General features: G+C 42.8%; 1 protein-coding gene, 1 long non-coding RNA gene and 1 other non-coding gene across 4 annotated transcripts in view; 2 read left to right on the top strand and 1 right to left on the bottom strand.

The window, feature by feature from the left end:
• Positions 1-564: 564 nt before the first annotated feature.
• Positions 565-9,211, bottom strand: LOC139035572 (uncharacterized). Of its 2 annotated transcripts, none has more exons than XR_011488172.1 (2): positions 8,926-9,211; positions 565-748 (listed from the first exon to the last, which is right to left on the bottom strand). It is a non-coding gene; the product is annotated as an uncharacterized lncRNA (long non-coding RNA). The 2 variants fall into 2 exon arrangements; XR_011488173.1 differs by lacking the exon at positions 565-748 and adding an exon at positions 1,459-3,040.
• On the top strand, positions 1,634-1,706 carry TRNAK-UUU (transfer RNA lysine (anticodon UUU)). Its single transcript has one exon. It is a non-coding gene; the product is annotated as a tRNA-Lys (tRNA).
• An 82-nt stretch (positions 9,212-9,293) lies between the features above and the next one.
• HEXA (hexosaminidase subunit alpha) overlaps positions 9,294-16,574 on the top strand; it is a 30,829-nt gene continuing 23,548 nt past the window's right edge. The window contains exon 1 of the mRNA XM_020894284.2: positions 9,294-9,581. Coding sequence (XP_020749943.1) covers positions 9,329-9,581 — 253 coding nt within the window. The 5' untranslated portion in view covers positions 9,294-9,328. The remainder of the gene's footprint in view (positions 9,582-16,574) is intronic.

Below are 16,574 nucleotides of genomic sequence, written 5' to 3'. Positions count from 1 at the left end.
ATAGGCTTGGATTACCATGATATTAAATGGTTTGCCTTGGAAACGAACAGAGATCATTCTGTCATTTTTGAGATTGCATCCAAGTACTGCATTTTGGACTCTTTTGTTGACCATGATGGCTACTCCATTTCTTCTAAGGGATTCCTGCCCACAGTAGTAGATATAATGGTCATCTGAGTTAAATTCACCCATTCCAGTCCATTTTATTAAGGATAGTGGAATCCTTATCTTACCCTTGACTTTCACGGAACAAACTCTATTGCCTTTTGTTTCATATGTACATTCATTTTCTTGTTAAAGAAGTTCTATTCTATTTCTATTTCATCAAGATGTCTAATTTAGAATAGCCATTTCAACTTCCTTCTTAACTTCTAGAATATGGTCCTTCTCTTTCAAGCTATTTAATATAAACATTGCCTTAATGCATTTTCTATTGTTTAACCAGTTTTGCATTCCTGCAATAAAATGTTTGGACAGGAGACATTATTCTTCTGATATGCTTCTAGGAGTATTTTGCTGTGGTCCATGCCAGGGTTAGAAAAGAATTCCAGACACGAGGCAGAATGAAAGGAGAATAAAGTTTATTTGAGTGGGGGAGAGGATAGTCACTGCTGGCACAGTGGGCCGGCTTCCTGATAGTCTGGGAGAGCCGACATTGAACGTGGGTCCTTGGTCCATTCTTACAGCCTGGGTCCAAGGAGTGGGATAGTACACTGGGTGGGGGAAGAGTAAAGCAAACACCTTCTCCCTGTATGGGGTGGGAGGGGAAACAAGTTATACTGCTCAGGAGGGCCTAAAAATTCTTAAATAGTTAACAACCTGGGGGACGATAAAGATCTGTTTTTTTCTGTTCCTGCATTCCAAGATCCTCCTTGTTCACCTTGTTCTTTCGTCTTTGGGACGCCACATATTTGTTTTTATAGTTGGCCCGAAAATTATTTAGAATTTTACATGTTTAGATTTTTCCTCCTCAATTTTTATATATTATGGTCAAAGAACCTATCCTATAACAATTCTACTTGAAAAAAAAACACTGCAAAATAAAATGTGTTGGAAACCTCTGAGTAAAAAAGAAAAAAAAAACACTGCAAAATGAGTTGGAAAACTTGAGTAGGAAAAAAAAAGAATTTTACTTTTTGTAATGTTTACATTTTTGCCAGTTTTTCTAAATGTCCTATGGACAGCTAATAACAGCATATGAGATACACAACTTTTATATATTTGTGTAGGATATAAGATTCTAAGTCTATTATATTTAAATTACTAATGACATCATTCAAGATGCTCTCATTTTTTCTACACTTGATAAAATAATCTCAGAGAAATGTTCATATGTCTCACTATATATAATTTTTTCTTTTCCCTTATATTTCTTCTGATTTTTGCTTTAGGTATATTTGTTTCTTTGTTGTTAGGTGTCTAATAGTTTTGATGTCAATCTTCCTTGTGAGTTGTACCTTTTATCATTAAAAATATTCATCTTTGCTTTATTCAATTTTGTGTGTATCTTGAGCTCTTTTCACATGTTAATACATGCCTTCCTTGCTCCCTTTTTTGTCTACATTCTTCTGGTATATCTCTGACCATTCTTTCAGTGTCATCATCTTGACTTCATCTACAATATTTCTTAACAGCCTGGGTAGCTCAGCTGGTAGAGCATCAGACTTTTAATCTGAGGGTCCAGGGTTCAAGTCCCTGTCCAGGCACCAAAAAATAAACAAAATAAGGTGTCTCTTAACAATAACATTTAGGCTTTTTTTTGCCCAATTTGAGAGTCTTTGTCCTTTAATGGGGGGATTTAAAGAATCTGCCTGCAATGCAGGAGACCCTGATTCAGTTACTGGGTCAGGAAGATCCCCTGGAGAAGGGATAGACCACCAACTCCTATATTCTTGGGCTTCCCTGGTGGCTCAGCTGGTAAAGAATCTGCCTGCAATGTGAGGGAGACCTGGGTTTGATCCCTGGGTTGGGAAGATCCCCTGGAGAAGGGAAAGGCTACCCACTCTAGTATTCTGGCCTGGAGAATGCCATGGACTGTATAGCCACTTTCAGTTTAACCTATTTACATAGGTTTAGATAGTTTGGGCTTATTTCTATCCATTTATTCTTTGTATTTTTGGTTAATTATATATTCATGTTACTTCTTCCTATCTCCTTATTTTTTCCAGAATGACCCACCTTCTTTTTCTATTATGATGTAGAAGTCATGCATCTTGCTAGAGCTAAAAATTAATTTCAGGGCATCAACAGTAACAATGAAAAGGTAAATACTAACGTTGGAAGACAGTAATGAAGTAAGCATTTTCACAGTGGCTTAAACCAGGGCTAGCTCAGCCTCATCCAAGCTACCAAACTGATGGATCAAATTTCCAAATGAAAAGCAAGGTATTGATGGTGAGAAAGGACGAAAACACACTAGCTCGGCAACCAGTACCCTCTAAAAATTGTAGAGGGTACAGTGTACAAATGTCATTGTGGCCCTGCCTGTAACTAAGAACACTTGGAAGCAACTTAGGTGTGCATTGTAGGTAGCTGGTTAAATTATGAAACATGCACACTATTCTTCCAGGGCGATCAGAAGAATCTTGATTTGGGACTTCCCTGGTGATCCGGTGACTAGGACTGGGTGCTCTCACTGCCCGGGCCCCAGGTTCCATCCCTCATCAGGGAACTAAGATCCTGCAAGCTGCACAGCAAGGCAAGAAAAGAAAGAACAATGAAAAAAACATCTTGATTTGCACAGAGCTTTAGAAAATAGTGGGATCTCCAGGCATAGGTAGGAGAATGAGAGGATTCTCAAGCCGGAAAGTCATGGAAAATTTTGGGTGTTGTGCAATAAATGTCAAGTCACAGGGGAATTAGGGATTATAAAGACATTCAAGTAACTTGACAAGCGAAGAGAAAACTGACCAGCGGAGTCAATACTCAGAGAACAGAAGTCATAAAAGAGAAGGAGATGGGAGTGTAGTCAGGCCCTTGATTTCTGCTCTTTCTGAAGTCTGGTTTTTCTTCTCATCTGGGTTGTTAGACCTCCTTCCCCCTGAAATAACAGGAGTCCTATATTCCTTGAAAGCAAAAGGCATGTCATGGAGATAAAATCAACATATTTTGACTGTGAGGGCTTCTTATGACACATTTGTATTTTAAACTTAGGCGGTAAGCCTCCCTGGTGGGATCAGTGGTAAAGAATCCACCAGCAATGCAGGAGATGCAGGCTCGATCCTTGATATGGGAAAATTCCACATGCCACAGAGCAGCTAAACCCATGCACCACAACTATTGAACTTGTGCTCTAGAACTTACTTGGCACAACTACTGAAGTCTGTGCCCCAGAGCCCGTGCTCCGCAACAAGAAAAGCCCCTGCAATGAGCAGCCCAAGCACCACCAATAAACAGCAGCCCCTGCTCTCTGCAGCTAGAGAAAAGCCCCTGCAGCAACAAAGACCCAGCACAGCTAAAAATAAATAAATAAAAATTAAAAGCAACTAAAAATAAATTCTCAGGTAAGCCCTTACCCTCATCTACATCCCTGATCTCAGTCTACTCTGCTAACTGTTATATCCCCGCTTTTACGTTCCTTTTATCCCTCACGCACTTCTCTTACCAGAGTCTTCTTTTTCCTTTTTAATCTTCCTTCCATTTTCCCATTTTCTCTTGACTATTTTTATGATCTCAACAATTATCTTTGAGCAGATGATTCCTAGAGCTCTCTTTGGAGCTCCCAGCCTGTATTTCCTTGGCCCTTCTAGACATTTTAACTCTGCCGTCCTTCAGTCTCCTCCAGTGCAGCATGTTTCAGAGTTCATCATCTTTTTCTCCAAAACTGGCGCTTCATTTTGTATTCATTCAGTGGCCCCATCATTCCCTCGGGGAACCAGACTGGTGCACCTTTTTCTCTCCTCTTTCACTTGTCTCCATCCCTGTTTTCCCCAGTTAGCGGCTGAGTTTGGTCACTTTGTATTTGAAACATCACTGCATTTGACCCATATCCCTCTTCCCCACCGTCACTCCTTCTGCTCAGGTCTGTTGAAAGTTCCCTCAGGACTTTAGTTTTACCAAAATGAAAGAAAAACTCCCATGTAAATATCCAGGCAATTAAAAAAAAAATCTGTGTGTAGGCCAGGACTGGAGAGAGACAGGACAAGGCCAATTATTGCAAGAAATGTATGTCTAGAGTTAGTAAAAGTTGTTAACAATTAGTTGGGGGGTGGGATTTCCTGGTGGCCCTGTGCTTAAGACTCCGTGCTCCAATGCAAGGGGCCTGGATTCAATCCCTGGTGGAGGAACTAGATCCTACATGTCAACAACTAAAGATCCTGCATGCTGCAATGAAGATCAAAGATCCCACATGCCACAACCAAGATGTGGCATAGCCAAATAAATAATATTTATTTAAAAAAAGAAAAATGTTAAACAAAAAGAATGAGGGGGTAAGCCTGAAAAGGGGTTGCTTCCCAGGTGACTCAGTGGTAAAGAATTCGCCTGCCAATGCAGGAGACTTGGGTTTGATCTCTGGGTCAGGAAGATCCCCTGGAGGAGGAAATGGCAACACACTCCAGTATAATGCCTGGGAAATTCCATGGACAGAGGAACCTGGTGGGCTACAGTCCATGGGGTCGCAAAGAGTTGGACACGACTTAGTGACTAAACAACAACAAGCCTGAAAAAATAACTGGAACAGTTATATGACTAAATAAGAGAGTAGAGGGGATAAGGCTCAAAAAGAAGACAAACTTGACACAGAATATTTTTAGTAACCTTAAGGAACACTGTAATGTTTAGTAGTGGGGAACTGGATAGCATACTTTAATTCTGGACATAGCACTGAGAAGCTGGAGGTAACAGGGTACATTAGAGGTAGTGATGCTTCCATATGAACTGGAATGGGCACAGAGAGAGTCACAGAGCATAGCCAATTTTGGTCATCTCCACTTCTGTAAATGTTGACAAACCAAACAAAGCTTAAGTCTTATTGTTCTGGCTAGCCAACGTGGGAAAAGAAAAATGAAGATTCACCCTTCCCAGGTGAATCTGGGTTTGCATTTTCTGAGCCTCACAGCACGTGAGAATGGTCAGTTATTTAGAGAGCTCTGAGTCAACAACCCCAGACCTAATCTACCTGCACACGACTTTCCCCATTCAATTCCTCCTATATATGTTAACAAACTGACCTGAGCAAATTTCAACTCTGGTCTCATCACTCTTCAGCTAAGACATTTCACTAGCTTTCCACAGACTTAAGAATAAAATCTCAATACAATTTTCAGCCTAGCTTTCAAGTAAGTTTGGAAAACATAAAAGCAATAGATTTTGGCATAGAAGACTTGGGTTCAAATACTTGTTCTGACAACTATCTATGGGACCTTGGGCCAAATTATTTTAATTCTCAGATCCCATTTCCTCACCTGTAAAATATGGATGATAATTTCACACAGGTGGTGTGAGAGATAAGGCACCATTTATCTAGTACACAGAACCTTGATCAAGAATTTCCTCCTTCCCTTACTTTATCACTCAGCTTCAACCTATTTTTTCTAAAGTAATTTTTGTCAGTCTTTCTCTTTATGCACTATTGTACTGTGTGCTATGCTAAGCTGCTTCAGTCGTGTCTGACCCTTTGCAGTCCTATGAACTGTAGCCTGCCGGGTTCCTCTGTTTATGGGATTCTGCAGGCAAGAATACTGGAGTGGGTAGCCATTTCCTTCTCCAGGGGATCTTCCCAACCTAGGGATCAAACCTGCATCTCTTAGGTCTCCTGCACTGGCAGGCAGCTTCTTTACTATTTTGCTAAACTCTCCCAGAGTCTTACTGTCCCTTCCAGGTATCCTCTCTGGATGTCCCTCCCCTTCTACCTGTTACCCACAAAGAATCAGCAGGTAGGGCAGGCTGGGATCTCCCAGGTCTTTGAAGATGAGTTCCCAGGAGATGTGCCCAGGGCTAGGAATATAGCAGTAAATACAGAACTTGCACTTAAGGTACTTTCACACTAGTGGAGAAGTCAGACAAATGGACAGGCAATTATGATACTGAGATAAGTGCTCTGATGGAGAAAAATTTAGAGGGCTATGAAATCTTACTCAAGTTTGAGAAGTCAGAGATTGACAGGGTGATAAAATGTAAGTTTAGACCTTCAAGTAGGTGGTGGGAGTGGGAGGTGGGAAAGGAATTGAGGGAGAAGGGAATATGGTAGAAGTGAGATCATCATGGCACATTTCTCCTTAGCTATCCCCATAAACCCTATGCTCAATATGCTATCTTCTTCCACACCTCTGTGCTTTGCCCGTGCTCCTTCCCTGCCAACTCATGTTTTGGAAGCCAGCTCAAATCATTTCCTCTTGGAAAGACTTCCTCAGGCAAAATTAGTCATTCCCACCGCTCTCCTTCTACACTAATGACTCCACTTTATGAGCCAAAAATATGCATACATTGTCTGACAGTGAATTCTTTTTCTGATAAACTAATCTTATTAGATGCTATAGATATTGTGGCTCAGCTGGTAAAGAATCTGCCTGCAATGCAGGCGATCTTGGTTCAAGCCCTGGGCTGGAAAGATCCTTTGGAGAAGGGAATAGCTACCCACTCCAGTATCCTGGTCTAGAGAATTCCATGGACTGTATAGTCCATGGGGTGGAAAAGAGTCTGACAGGACTGAGCAACTTTCACTTTCATAGATATGGAAGTTAAATCATATTTTATTTGTCTTTAATAAAAAGAAAAATAGAGAAAACAATCATCTACATAATACATATCTGTGTCATTGTTTTTGTTATTCATATAAGGGATAGTTAGGGAGTTTGGGATGGACATGTACACACTGTCAAAATTGATGGCAATGTAGTATATATACAAAACTGAACAGTTTATAATGTTAAATAACCATTAATTTTCATTTTTGCTACTATTACTGCTAGGCTCTGAACATTTAATTGGACTCTGATGAGTTTTTTAAAATTTTAATGATTGTCTGTTACTTTTCTGATTGTCTGATATACTGGTCAGAGAGGGGATAATTGGAATATGTTTGGAATATCTCTCAACAATAATCTCTAAGTATTTTCATTAGTAATTTTTATAGTCTCCTTATCTGGGTCCAGTTTCTTCATTTTGTGGCTCTTCTATGTAAATTACTTCTCTCTCCTGAGATAAGTTGAGTATCACAGAAAGGGGAGTTATGGCACTTGCCCAGTCCTGAAATCCCACTTTGACCTCTTGCTCTCACCTTTAACTTGCTTTGAACTCTCCCCAAATTATTGATCCTGAAAAAAAAATTATTGATCCTGTGGGACAGCTACCTGATTATGAACTTGGCTCTTCTGACAATGGTTCTAGGATCTCCTCCCTAAGTAATTGGGTAATGTCTCTCCTAAATGGTGAAGTACTCAGGCATTTGTTAGTGAGGATGAAAATTTAGGTTTAAGCAATACAGAAATTAGTGTAAATATGCAATATTGGGATCTGAAACCGAGAGATCTAATGTCTACTTCCTTTGCTACAAGCTCTGTTCTATTAAATAGCATAACTGACCTTCTAAGAGGAATTTCTTGATGAATCCTGGAAAGTTAAAAAAAGTGAGAGACAATATTTCTTTATTTGATTTCCCAACATAAGGTGTGTATGATGCTGCTGCTTAGTCACTTCAGTCATGTCCGACTCTGTGCGGCCCTATGGACTGTAGCTCTCCAGGCTCCTCTGTCCATGGGATTCTCCAGGCAAGAGTACTGGAGTGGGTTGCCATGCCCTCCTCCAGGAGAGCTATTCAACTCAGGGATAGAACCTGGGTCTCCTGCATTGCAGGCAGAATTTTTTTTAACACTGAGCTACCAGGGAAGCCCATGAGCTATGTATATATAACTGCTAAATACCTGGAGAAGGGAAAGGCTACCCATTCCAGTATTCTGGCCTGGAGAATTACATGGACTGTATAACCCATGGGGTTGCAAAGAGTCAGACGACAGAGCAACTTTCACTTTCACAGGTACCTAAAGCCTAGATATAAGTGATCATGATTTTTAAGAGACTTTTATTTTTAAAAGTTCATTTTTCTGATCTTACCACTTTTTCTAATTCTAAAATGCAATTTTATGATTAAAAAATTACCTACTAGCCAAATAATGCCTCACGACAGCACTATTTTTATCTCCTTTTGCAGTGAGGGATTCAACTGTGCTCTGATAATACAGTGGTGAACAAAGAAGACAGGGTCCTTGACTCAACAAATATCTGTGCTCTCACTGGTCAGCAGCCTTCAAGCCCCTTAACCTCTCTGCTTCCAGATACCCACTATTTCCTGGATCTATAACTCTCTTCCCTTCCCACTGCAGGAATTAAAGCTCTCATTATCTTCCAATTCCAAAAAAAGAAAAAAAAAAAGAAAAAGTCTCCCTCACTGGTTTCTTATCCATCCAACCACTCAACAAGAGATTTCTAAAATGCAAATCTTTGGGCTGATTTTCAATTTCCTACTGTATGAAATCCTGATTCTCGGACTTTCTATGTAAACCCCTGCAGAATTTCTCTCTGGGTATAAGACCTGTCTTATCTCTGGGTGTTCTCCAGTTTGCAACCAAAGTACAAGCAACGTCTTATCACTTGCAGTAAGAACAGGACCTACCCTGTCTGTAGCATTTTGGTCTGTGAGGAGGGGATGTAGGGGCAGTTACTGGGAGATTATTAACCACTGAAGAAGAACCCACTCCAGAGCCAGGAAACAGGTCGCCTGAAGCTTGCTCTGAAAGTACACATCTTTTCCCCAGTCATAAGTAGTTCCCATTTTTGTAATCTTGTGATACACTGTCTAGCTGAGCCATTCTGACTACCTAACTCCACCCCCTTTCTGCCCCACAGCATTTCCCATCACACAGGCCTGTGGTTTTAAGTCTCCACTTTTTTGCTTCTAAAGTTTCCTGGGCCTGGGACGCCCTTTACCTCCCAGGAGGTCTGGCGACTGTTTATTCCGCGTTCACGGCTCGGGAGACTTTCCTTCCTCGCTCGCCCGCTCGGCCTCCCCACCTGGGGCTTCTATCCTCTGGTGCGCTTATCCTGCGATCGCAGGCCTGGCAACTGTGGAGGTGCATTAGCGACTGCTCCACCAGTCCCGGGAACCGCCTGAACGTGAACCATCGCCGATGCCCTGCACCATCCACCGCGGGCCGCAGGAGCTTCGGGTTCACTCTGGGACTGGAGGGACTGGGAGTCAGTACTGCCGGATCACTGGAGAGGAGCTGTCGCGGGGTCACGTGACCCGCCGATTGTCACGCGGGTGCCGCCCACCTGACCAGGCCGTCACGTGGCCCCGCCGGCTGGGGGAGGGGAAGCAGACCGGCGGGCCATGGCGGGCTCCACGCTCAGGTTTTCGCTGCTGCTGGCGGCAGCGTTCGCTGGGCGGGCCACGGCCCTGTGGCCATGGCCCCAGTACATTCAGACCTCTGAGCTGCGGTACACCATCTTCCCGCACAGCTTCCAATTCCAGTACCATCTCAGTTCGGCCGCACAGGTGGGCTGCTCCGTCCTCGACGAGGCCTTCCAACGCTACCGTGACCTGCTCTTCGGTTCCGTGGCTTTGCGTTTTTCCCACCCCATAGGTGAGTCGGACCTGCCCAGTCTCGTTCCCGGGCTCCGAAAGGCCCTGCCTGGGAACAACTCCCCCAAACCTCCTGAAACGCCCTTCCTCGGCCTTTTGCCCACCCCCCTAGTCTGTCCCAGTCCTCTAGCCTCCACTTCCACCTGCCCCTTTTCTCCAGCTGTCCTCTCAGCCTCCCCAAGAGTTGGTCCCCCACCTCCATTCACTTCTTCACTAAATTGACTGTCCAGAACTTTGTGATCCTGTCCTCCTGCTATATATTCCATCAATAATGTCTGCTTTAGGGCTACAGTTCAATCAGATTAGGAAATTTCTAAAAATACTGTGCCAGTAGACATCTAAGGTGATCCCTCTGAGCGTGTTCCATTGTCTGGGTCCTAGTGAGGTTGTGATCAGGGCTAGGGAGAGACCAGAGCTAACACCCGCCACTGGTAAGACTAGATGTGAGAGATATACTGACCTGTGCAAAATTACATAAAACTATCTGACCCCAATTAGGGAAATGTTTAAACCGTGAGAGGAAAAACACTGACCACTTCCATAAGGAGATGAATTTTAAGCAGCCACTTAAAGTGAGGTGGTGGATATAATTGGCCAGGACTGAAAGGAGAGTATTCCAGGAAGGAAGGAAGGTTTGAGCAGAGGCACAGAGGCTTACAGTTAAAATCACAGTGCTGGGCTGGTGTGTGTAATGAGGTGGGGGACTGGGGACCAGTGAGATTGAGGAGGGTGTGGAATTGAAATGAAGAGTCAGGAGTGCTTTGGATATGGGCTTCATCTGAAATAGCACAGGCTGGCAATTTTTCTTTAAGGCGGTTACTAAAAATTGTGCTTGTGGAGTTTTATCTATTGGGAGATAATGAAAACTGTTTTGGACAAACATTACCGAAGAAGAGACAAGAAATTTCCTTCTCTGATGTTCTTCCTGTGGAGTCTTCCCTTTGGAGCACAGTTTCCTGGAGAGGCTTTCAGATGACTTGAGCCATAAGCCATAATCCTATGTCTGCAAAATCAAGGAAGAATCTATGGAGGAGAACAACATCAACAAAGCCCAAACCATAGTATATTTCCCAATGGGATTGAAGAAAGCAACATATGCAAGTTGTTGTTGAGTCTCTTAAGTCGTGTCCAACTCTTTTGCGACCCCATGGACTGTAGCCCACCAGGCTTCTCTGCCCTTAGGATTTCCCAGGCAGGAATACTGGAGAGGGTTGCCTATTCCCTTCTCCAGGGGATCTTCGCCACCCAAGGATCAAACCCACATCTCCTGCTTGGCAGGTGGATTCTTTATCACTGAGCCACCCGGAAAGCCCCATATGCAAGTTAAAACTTTGCTAAAGCTTCCAGTGTCCTTGTAGGCTAGCTCCTCCACCAAAGATCAAACTCATGCACTGTGCATTGGGAGTGCAGAGTCTTAACCACTGGACTGCTAGTGAAGTCCCCAGTGCTTTCTTAATGCAGCACAACTTCTGGTTTTGATCTGCTCCTCGAATTCAGTGAAGTTCATACTTCCAGGTTTTCTAAAAAACAAGTCTGGTGTTGAGTTTCAACTCTATTCTGAACTTGCCTCCAAGGCTTAGCTGTAGTCCATTAATTGCTAAATGGTTTGTGGAAGTATTTAGTACTTGTAATTGACAGGTGTTTATGCCAACTGGAGGATATGTGTTACATGTTGTTAAACTTGTTGAACAGGGTTATTTTAGGCTCTAGATACTTGAATGAACCTAGTTCTCTGTTTTGATCATTAAGCCACATCCTGTTTACAAATCAAAGAGCTGATTATTTGAGATAGCATCAACTAATGTTGCTCCAAATACTTTTTGGGGTGCTTGATGGAGTTGATAAAGTCCTGGTAAAATGACTAAATCTGATTATGTCATTTGACTGCATCCTTTGCTTTTCTTGAAACTAATTGATTGAAGCCATAATGATTATTATAAAGTTCTCATCCTGTTCTGATGCTTACATGTACATCCCTAGGAGTTACTTAGGATGCCATTGTCCCTGAACAGAATAATCCCCCACCCCCTCCCCAGACCTTTTAATCTAGAATGGAAGGAAGATTATTGTATGAGTATCTGGATCCTTCTGCAGCCATTATCAGTATTTGATTAGCTTATCCTCAGATGTTAAGTGACCAGGTTAATAAGTGGCATAGTTCATGATAATCTGAATCTCCTAAAATTCCTCCTTTGGCCATTCCTTCTATAATTGTGCCCTGAACATAGATATTTAATTATTTGTTGAATATAATAAAATTAACTTTAAAGGACTATTTCGTATAAAAGTTTGTAAAAAGGTTTCATGATTTTTGTTTATGTCCTCTTTATGTCCTATTTTGTTTGTGTCCTGTTTATGTCAGTTGCTCAATCATGTCCGACTCTTTGAGACCCCATGAACTGCAGCATGCCAGGCTTCCCTGTCCTTCACCATCTCCTGAAGCTTCCTCAAACTTATGTCCATTGAGTTGGTGATGCCATCCAACCATCTTTCCCTCTGTCGTCCCCTACTCCTCCTGCCTTCAATCTTTCCCAGCATCAGGGTCTTTTCTAATGAGTTGGCTCTTTGCATCAGGTGGCCAAAGTACTGGCGCTTTAGCTTCAGCATCAGTCCTTTCAATGAATATTCAGGACTGATTTCCTTTAGAATTGACTCATTTGATCTTGCAGTCCAAGGGACTGTTCTTCATGTCTGAGATCATCAAAAAGATGATTTGCATATTTCATTTAGAATTGATTGTCTTTCAAGTTTCAAATTTGGAATATTAGCATGTGATTTCATGAAAAGGAGGCTCACAGTATGCTGTGGCCCTAACTCAAGCTGCTCTTAACTCATCACAGAATGAGATGCGTTGGAACCACATCTAGAGAACATAGGAGGGAAGCCAGTAAGGGGCAGCCCCCCCCCCGTGACAAGGACAAGGCATAGCCTTGGGGTGCTTGATGGAGTTGATGAAGTCCAGTTCAGTTCAGTTGCTCAGTCGTGTCTGACTCGTTGAGACCCCATGGACTGCAGCACACCAGGCTTCCCTTTCCATCGTCAACTCCTGGAGCTTGCTCAAACTCATGTCCGTCGAGTCAGTGATGCCTCCAACCATCTCATCCTCTGTTGTGCCCTTCTCTTCCCGCCTTCAATCTTTCCCAGCATCAGGGTCTTTTCTAATGAGTCAGTTCTTTGCATCAGGTGGCCAAAGTATTGGAGTTTCAGCTTCAGCATCAGTCCTTCCAATGGATATTCAGGACTGATTTCCTTTAGGATGGACTGGTTGGATCTCCTTCCTGTCCAAGGGACTCTCAAGAGTTCAAAAGACCACAGTTCGAAAGCATCAATCTTCAGTGCTCAGCCTTCTTTATAGTCCAATTCTCACATCTGTACGTGACTACCAGAAAAATCATAGTTTTGACCAGAAAAACCACAGCTTTGACAACTTTGTTGGCAAAGTAATGTCTCTGCTTTTTAATATGCTGTCTAGGTTGGTCATAGCTTTTCTTCCAAGGAGCAAGCGTCTTTTAATTTCATGGCTGCAGTCACCATCTGCAGTGACTTTGGAGACCAAAAGAATAAAGTCTATCATTGTTTCCCCATCTATTTGCCATGAAGAGAAGGACCAGATGACATGATCTTAGTTTTCTGAATGCTGAGTTTTAAGCCAATTTTTTCACTGTCCTCTTGCACATTCATCAAAATGCTGTTTATTTTTTCTTCGCTTTCTGCCATAAGGGTGCTGTCATCAACATATCTGAGGTTATTGATATTTCTCCCAGCACTCTTGATTCCAGCTTGTGCTTCATTCAGCCTAGCATTTTGCATGATGTACTCTGCACATAAGTTAAAAAGTCCAGGTAAAGTGGCTAAATCTGATTATGCAGAAGACTTGACTGCCACTTATATATATTACCTTAAAAGTAAAGATGAAGAAAACAATGCAGCAAGAGAGTTTTGTAGTAGAATTCTTTTTCTTGTGAAGGGGCATCTGGAGGATGGAGGGCTATATAAGGAGAAGAAATACAGTGATTTGAGAAGAATAGGTATCAGGAGAATCATTTTTAGCAAAGGGCAAAATAATTGTGTTCCATTTTGAATCCCTGGGCCTAGGATAGCTTGGCCTCTACCAGCCCCTCTTCTCACAGCTGAACCCAAGAAGCTCAGCTTGGTCTAGATGTGTGGGGGTAGTCTGGGCCTGGTTTATGAAAAATTCCAGTCTTATTTCCTTGAGCCATCTCTGCTTCCCCTTTTCCCTGCTTGAAGACCAATTACAGTAGTGAACTCAGGGTCTGAAACATGATCTATTTAGGAGTCAGCCACAGAATGTTTATTGATCACTTCTTTAACTATGTTCCTTTGGCAAATTGCCTAATTTGCAAGTAGCTAATGCTGTTTTTTATTTTCTAATGTGTCTACATTCCAAGCGTTTCTGAGGATATAGGGAAATAATGATGAGTGTCTTTACAAACTCTAAACACTAGAAGGGAGAACTGGGTGTTTTGTTTTGTTGTTTTGACTGTGCTGGGTCTTCGTTGCTGTGCAGGCTTTTTCTCCCCGAGATGAGCAGGGACTACTCTTCAATGCAGTGTGCAGGCTTCTCATTGCCGTGGCTTCTCTTGTGCGACCCCATGGACTATAGCCCACCAGGCTCCTTTGTCCATGGGAATTCTCCAGGCAAGAATACTGGATGGATTGCCATGCCCTCCTCCAGGGAATCTTCCCAACCCAGAGATTGAACCAAGGTCACCTGCATTGCAGGTGGCTTATTTACCATCCACCACTGAGACGCCAGGGAAGCCTAAGAACTTGGTGATTTTTAAAATGAAACAAAATATAAAATATCTAAACCGTCCAGCTGCCTTTCTTCCCATCTCCTTCCACCCCACTTCCTCACCTCCACACGGAAGAGTGAAGCATGGCACTGGAGATTTTTTGCCAGTTGATTCCCTCTTTTTTGATTTGTTTTTAACAGCAGGTGGGGTCATTTTCTTTTTTTCCTTACAGCTACTCAGTTTTGCTAGGGCATGTTGTGGATTTCTTAGCCCATTGAAGGCATAAACCTCAATCCTTTTCCTAATGATTTGTCAACTGAAATTAAAATGTATAGCGTGAGATCTGTGAGTTCAGTTTTATTTGAGGACTCAGGACTATAACCCAGGACACAGCCTCTCTCACAGCTCTGAAGAACTGCTCCAAAGAAGTAGTGGGGGAGGTCAACAAGCACATAGGTGGAGAAAGGGGTCCATGCGGTCAAGCACACATCTCGGTAGAAGGCTGTTCTTGGTCACGAGGAACAGGTATCTGGTACTCTTCTATGTTTGGAAAGATACAAGAAATTGGATTAATACAATTTTCTCCTGAAAATATCTTAACTGTCTGAAGGCTCCTTCTGCCAGTTTTCCCAGAGCACAGAGCGCCTTGTTCCTGATCTTTGCCCTAAACGCCTGTCACAGTGTGTTGAATGTCTGTGACTGCAGTGGCTGCTTACCCAGTCCTTGTAGAGCTTGATGCCGAGTGACATTCCTTAGGTGACGGTTATACAAAAAGAAAAGTTTTGCTGCCCAACTAATATTTCTTTTAGAAATGAAAGAGGTTATTACTCTTATGTTTCTGTATTTTCCTAAGTTTCTTCTGCTGGTCCTGGCAATAAGTGACACGATCAGAGTCGATGTGCATCATCCAGAGGTTTAACCAATTGGATGACAAGCTTTCTCTCACCTTTGTGGGGCCACTGACCAGAGGGGCAGCTGAAGAGAGGAGGTTGGGTCTGGAGAGGTGAGACATGTGTATGTGAAGCATTTTCTGTGATCTGCCTTAAGGCTTATGGGTTTGTAGTCTGTTGTAATAGAAAAATGGGTTTGCTTTTCTTCTCTATTCATGGCTGTAGTGAATAAGACGTATTACTGGGTCAGGAACTTCCCTTTTATTTCCTGCATCTGTTTTAAGCTACTGTTATTGCTTAAGCCCCCTGGCCATGCCCTCAACCCTGATCTCTAGCCAGCAGTGGGGTGTGCTATCATGTGTCCACATCTTGAGGTTGGCTGCGGCTTGAGTCTGGGGTGAAACTCTCTTCTCTGGCAGTGTGTGCTCAGATGCAGGAAGTTTGAGTGCTTGGCCACTTGAATGTCAGTCAATAAGCTTCCTTTCTTTTGTAAAGCTTTGGGATGGGAGCAAGGGAGATGGCTTGCCAGGTACACTGCCCTGGATGAAAAGTTTAACTACAGTCCTATTCAGTCTTGTCCTGGGAGTAACTTGGATCCCACATTTGTGGCTTTGGTCTTTTGACTAGGGCCACAGTCCTAGTTTGAGGCCAATTCAGAGTTCCAAGCCTATGTCCCTTTTATATTGGGTGGGCAAAAAAATTTGTTCAGGAGTTTTTAAGATGTTACAGAAAATGAACATTTTGGCCAACCCAGTATGGTGGTGTGTCAGCCTGTTTGGCACTCAGGGTGGCATCACACAGCAGCGGAGCCCTTAGGCTTCTGTAAGAAGCTCATGGAAGGCCCTCAGGGCTGCGTCTGTGGTGTGGTTTTCCCACAAGACACCTTGCCCCTAGGCTCTTCCAGCCAAGTTGCAAAAGTGACTTTTTAGGAAAAGACAAGTAGAAAATGGAAGGAAACTAGCATTTATTGAGTATCTGGCACTTGCTGTAGGTTATACCCTCTAATCTTCATGACAGCTCTGTGAGATTGGTGTTATACTTAGCTTTCAGAACTGAGACTCAAAGAGGCTAAGGACCACATCCAGGGTCACACAGCTAGCAGTGGCAGAGCGCAAACTCCAGTCAGGTCTGTTTGTCTACCAAGACTTTGCTGTGCAGTGTAGGGACAGTCTACTCATAAATACCTTTATCAAGCATTATACCAGTTAGGGATTTGGGAAACTCACTGTCCTTTTGTAGGATTAAACTCTGATAACACTTCAGTGTTAATTACTTCAAATAGTAACTTCTAATCTCTAATTGCTTTAATCATTAGCACTCAGGTTGTGAATATTTTGATCCCTGGCC

Source organism: Odocoileus virginianus, chromosome 6 (assembly GCF_023699985.2).
Source record: "Odocoileus virginianus isolate 20LAN1187 ecotype Illinois chromosome 6, Ovbor_1.2, whole genome shotgun sequence".
In the NCBI taxonomy this organism is placed as follows: domain Eukaryota; kingdom Metazoa; phylum Chordata; class Mammalia; order Artiodactyla; family Cervidae; genus Odocoileus; species Odocoileus virginianus.
This window is presented reverse-complemented; position numbering and strand designations above follow the sequence as displayed.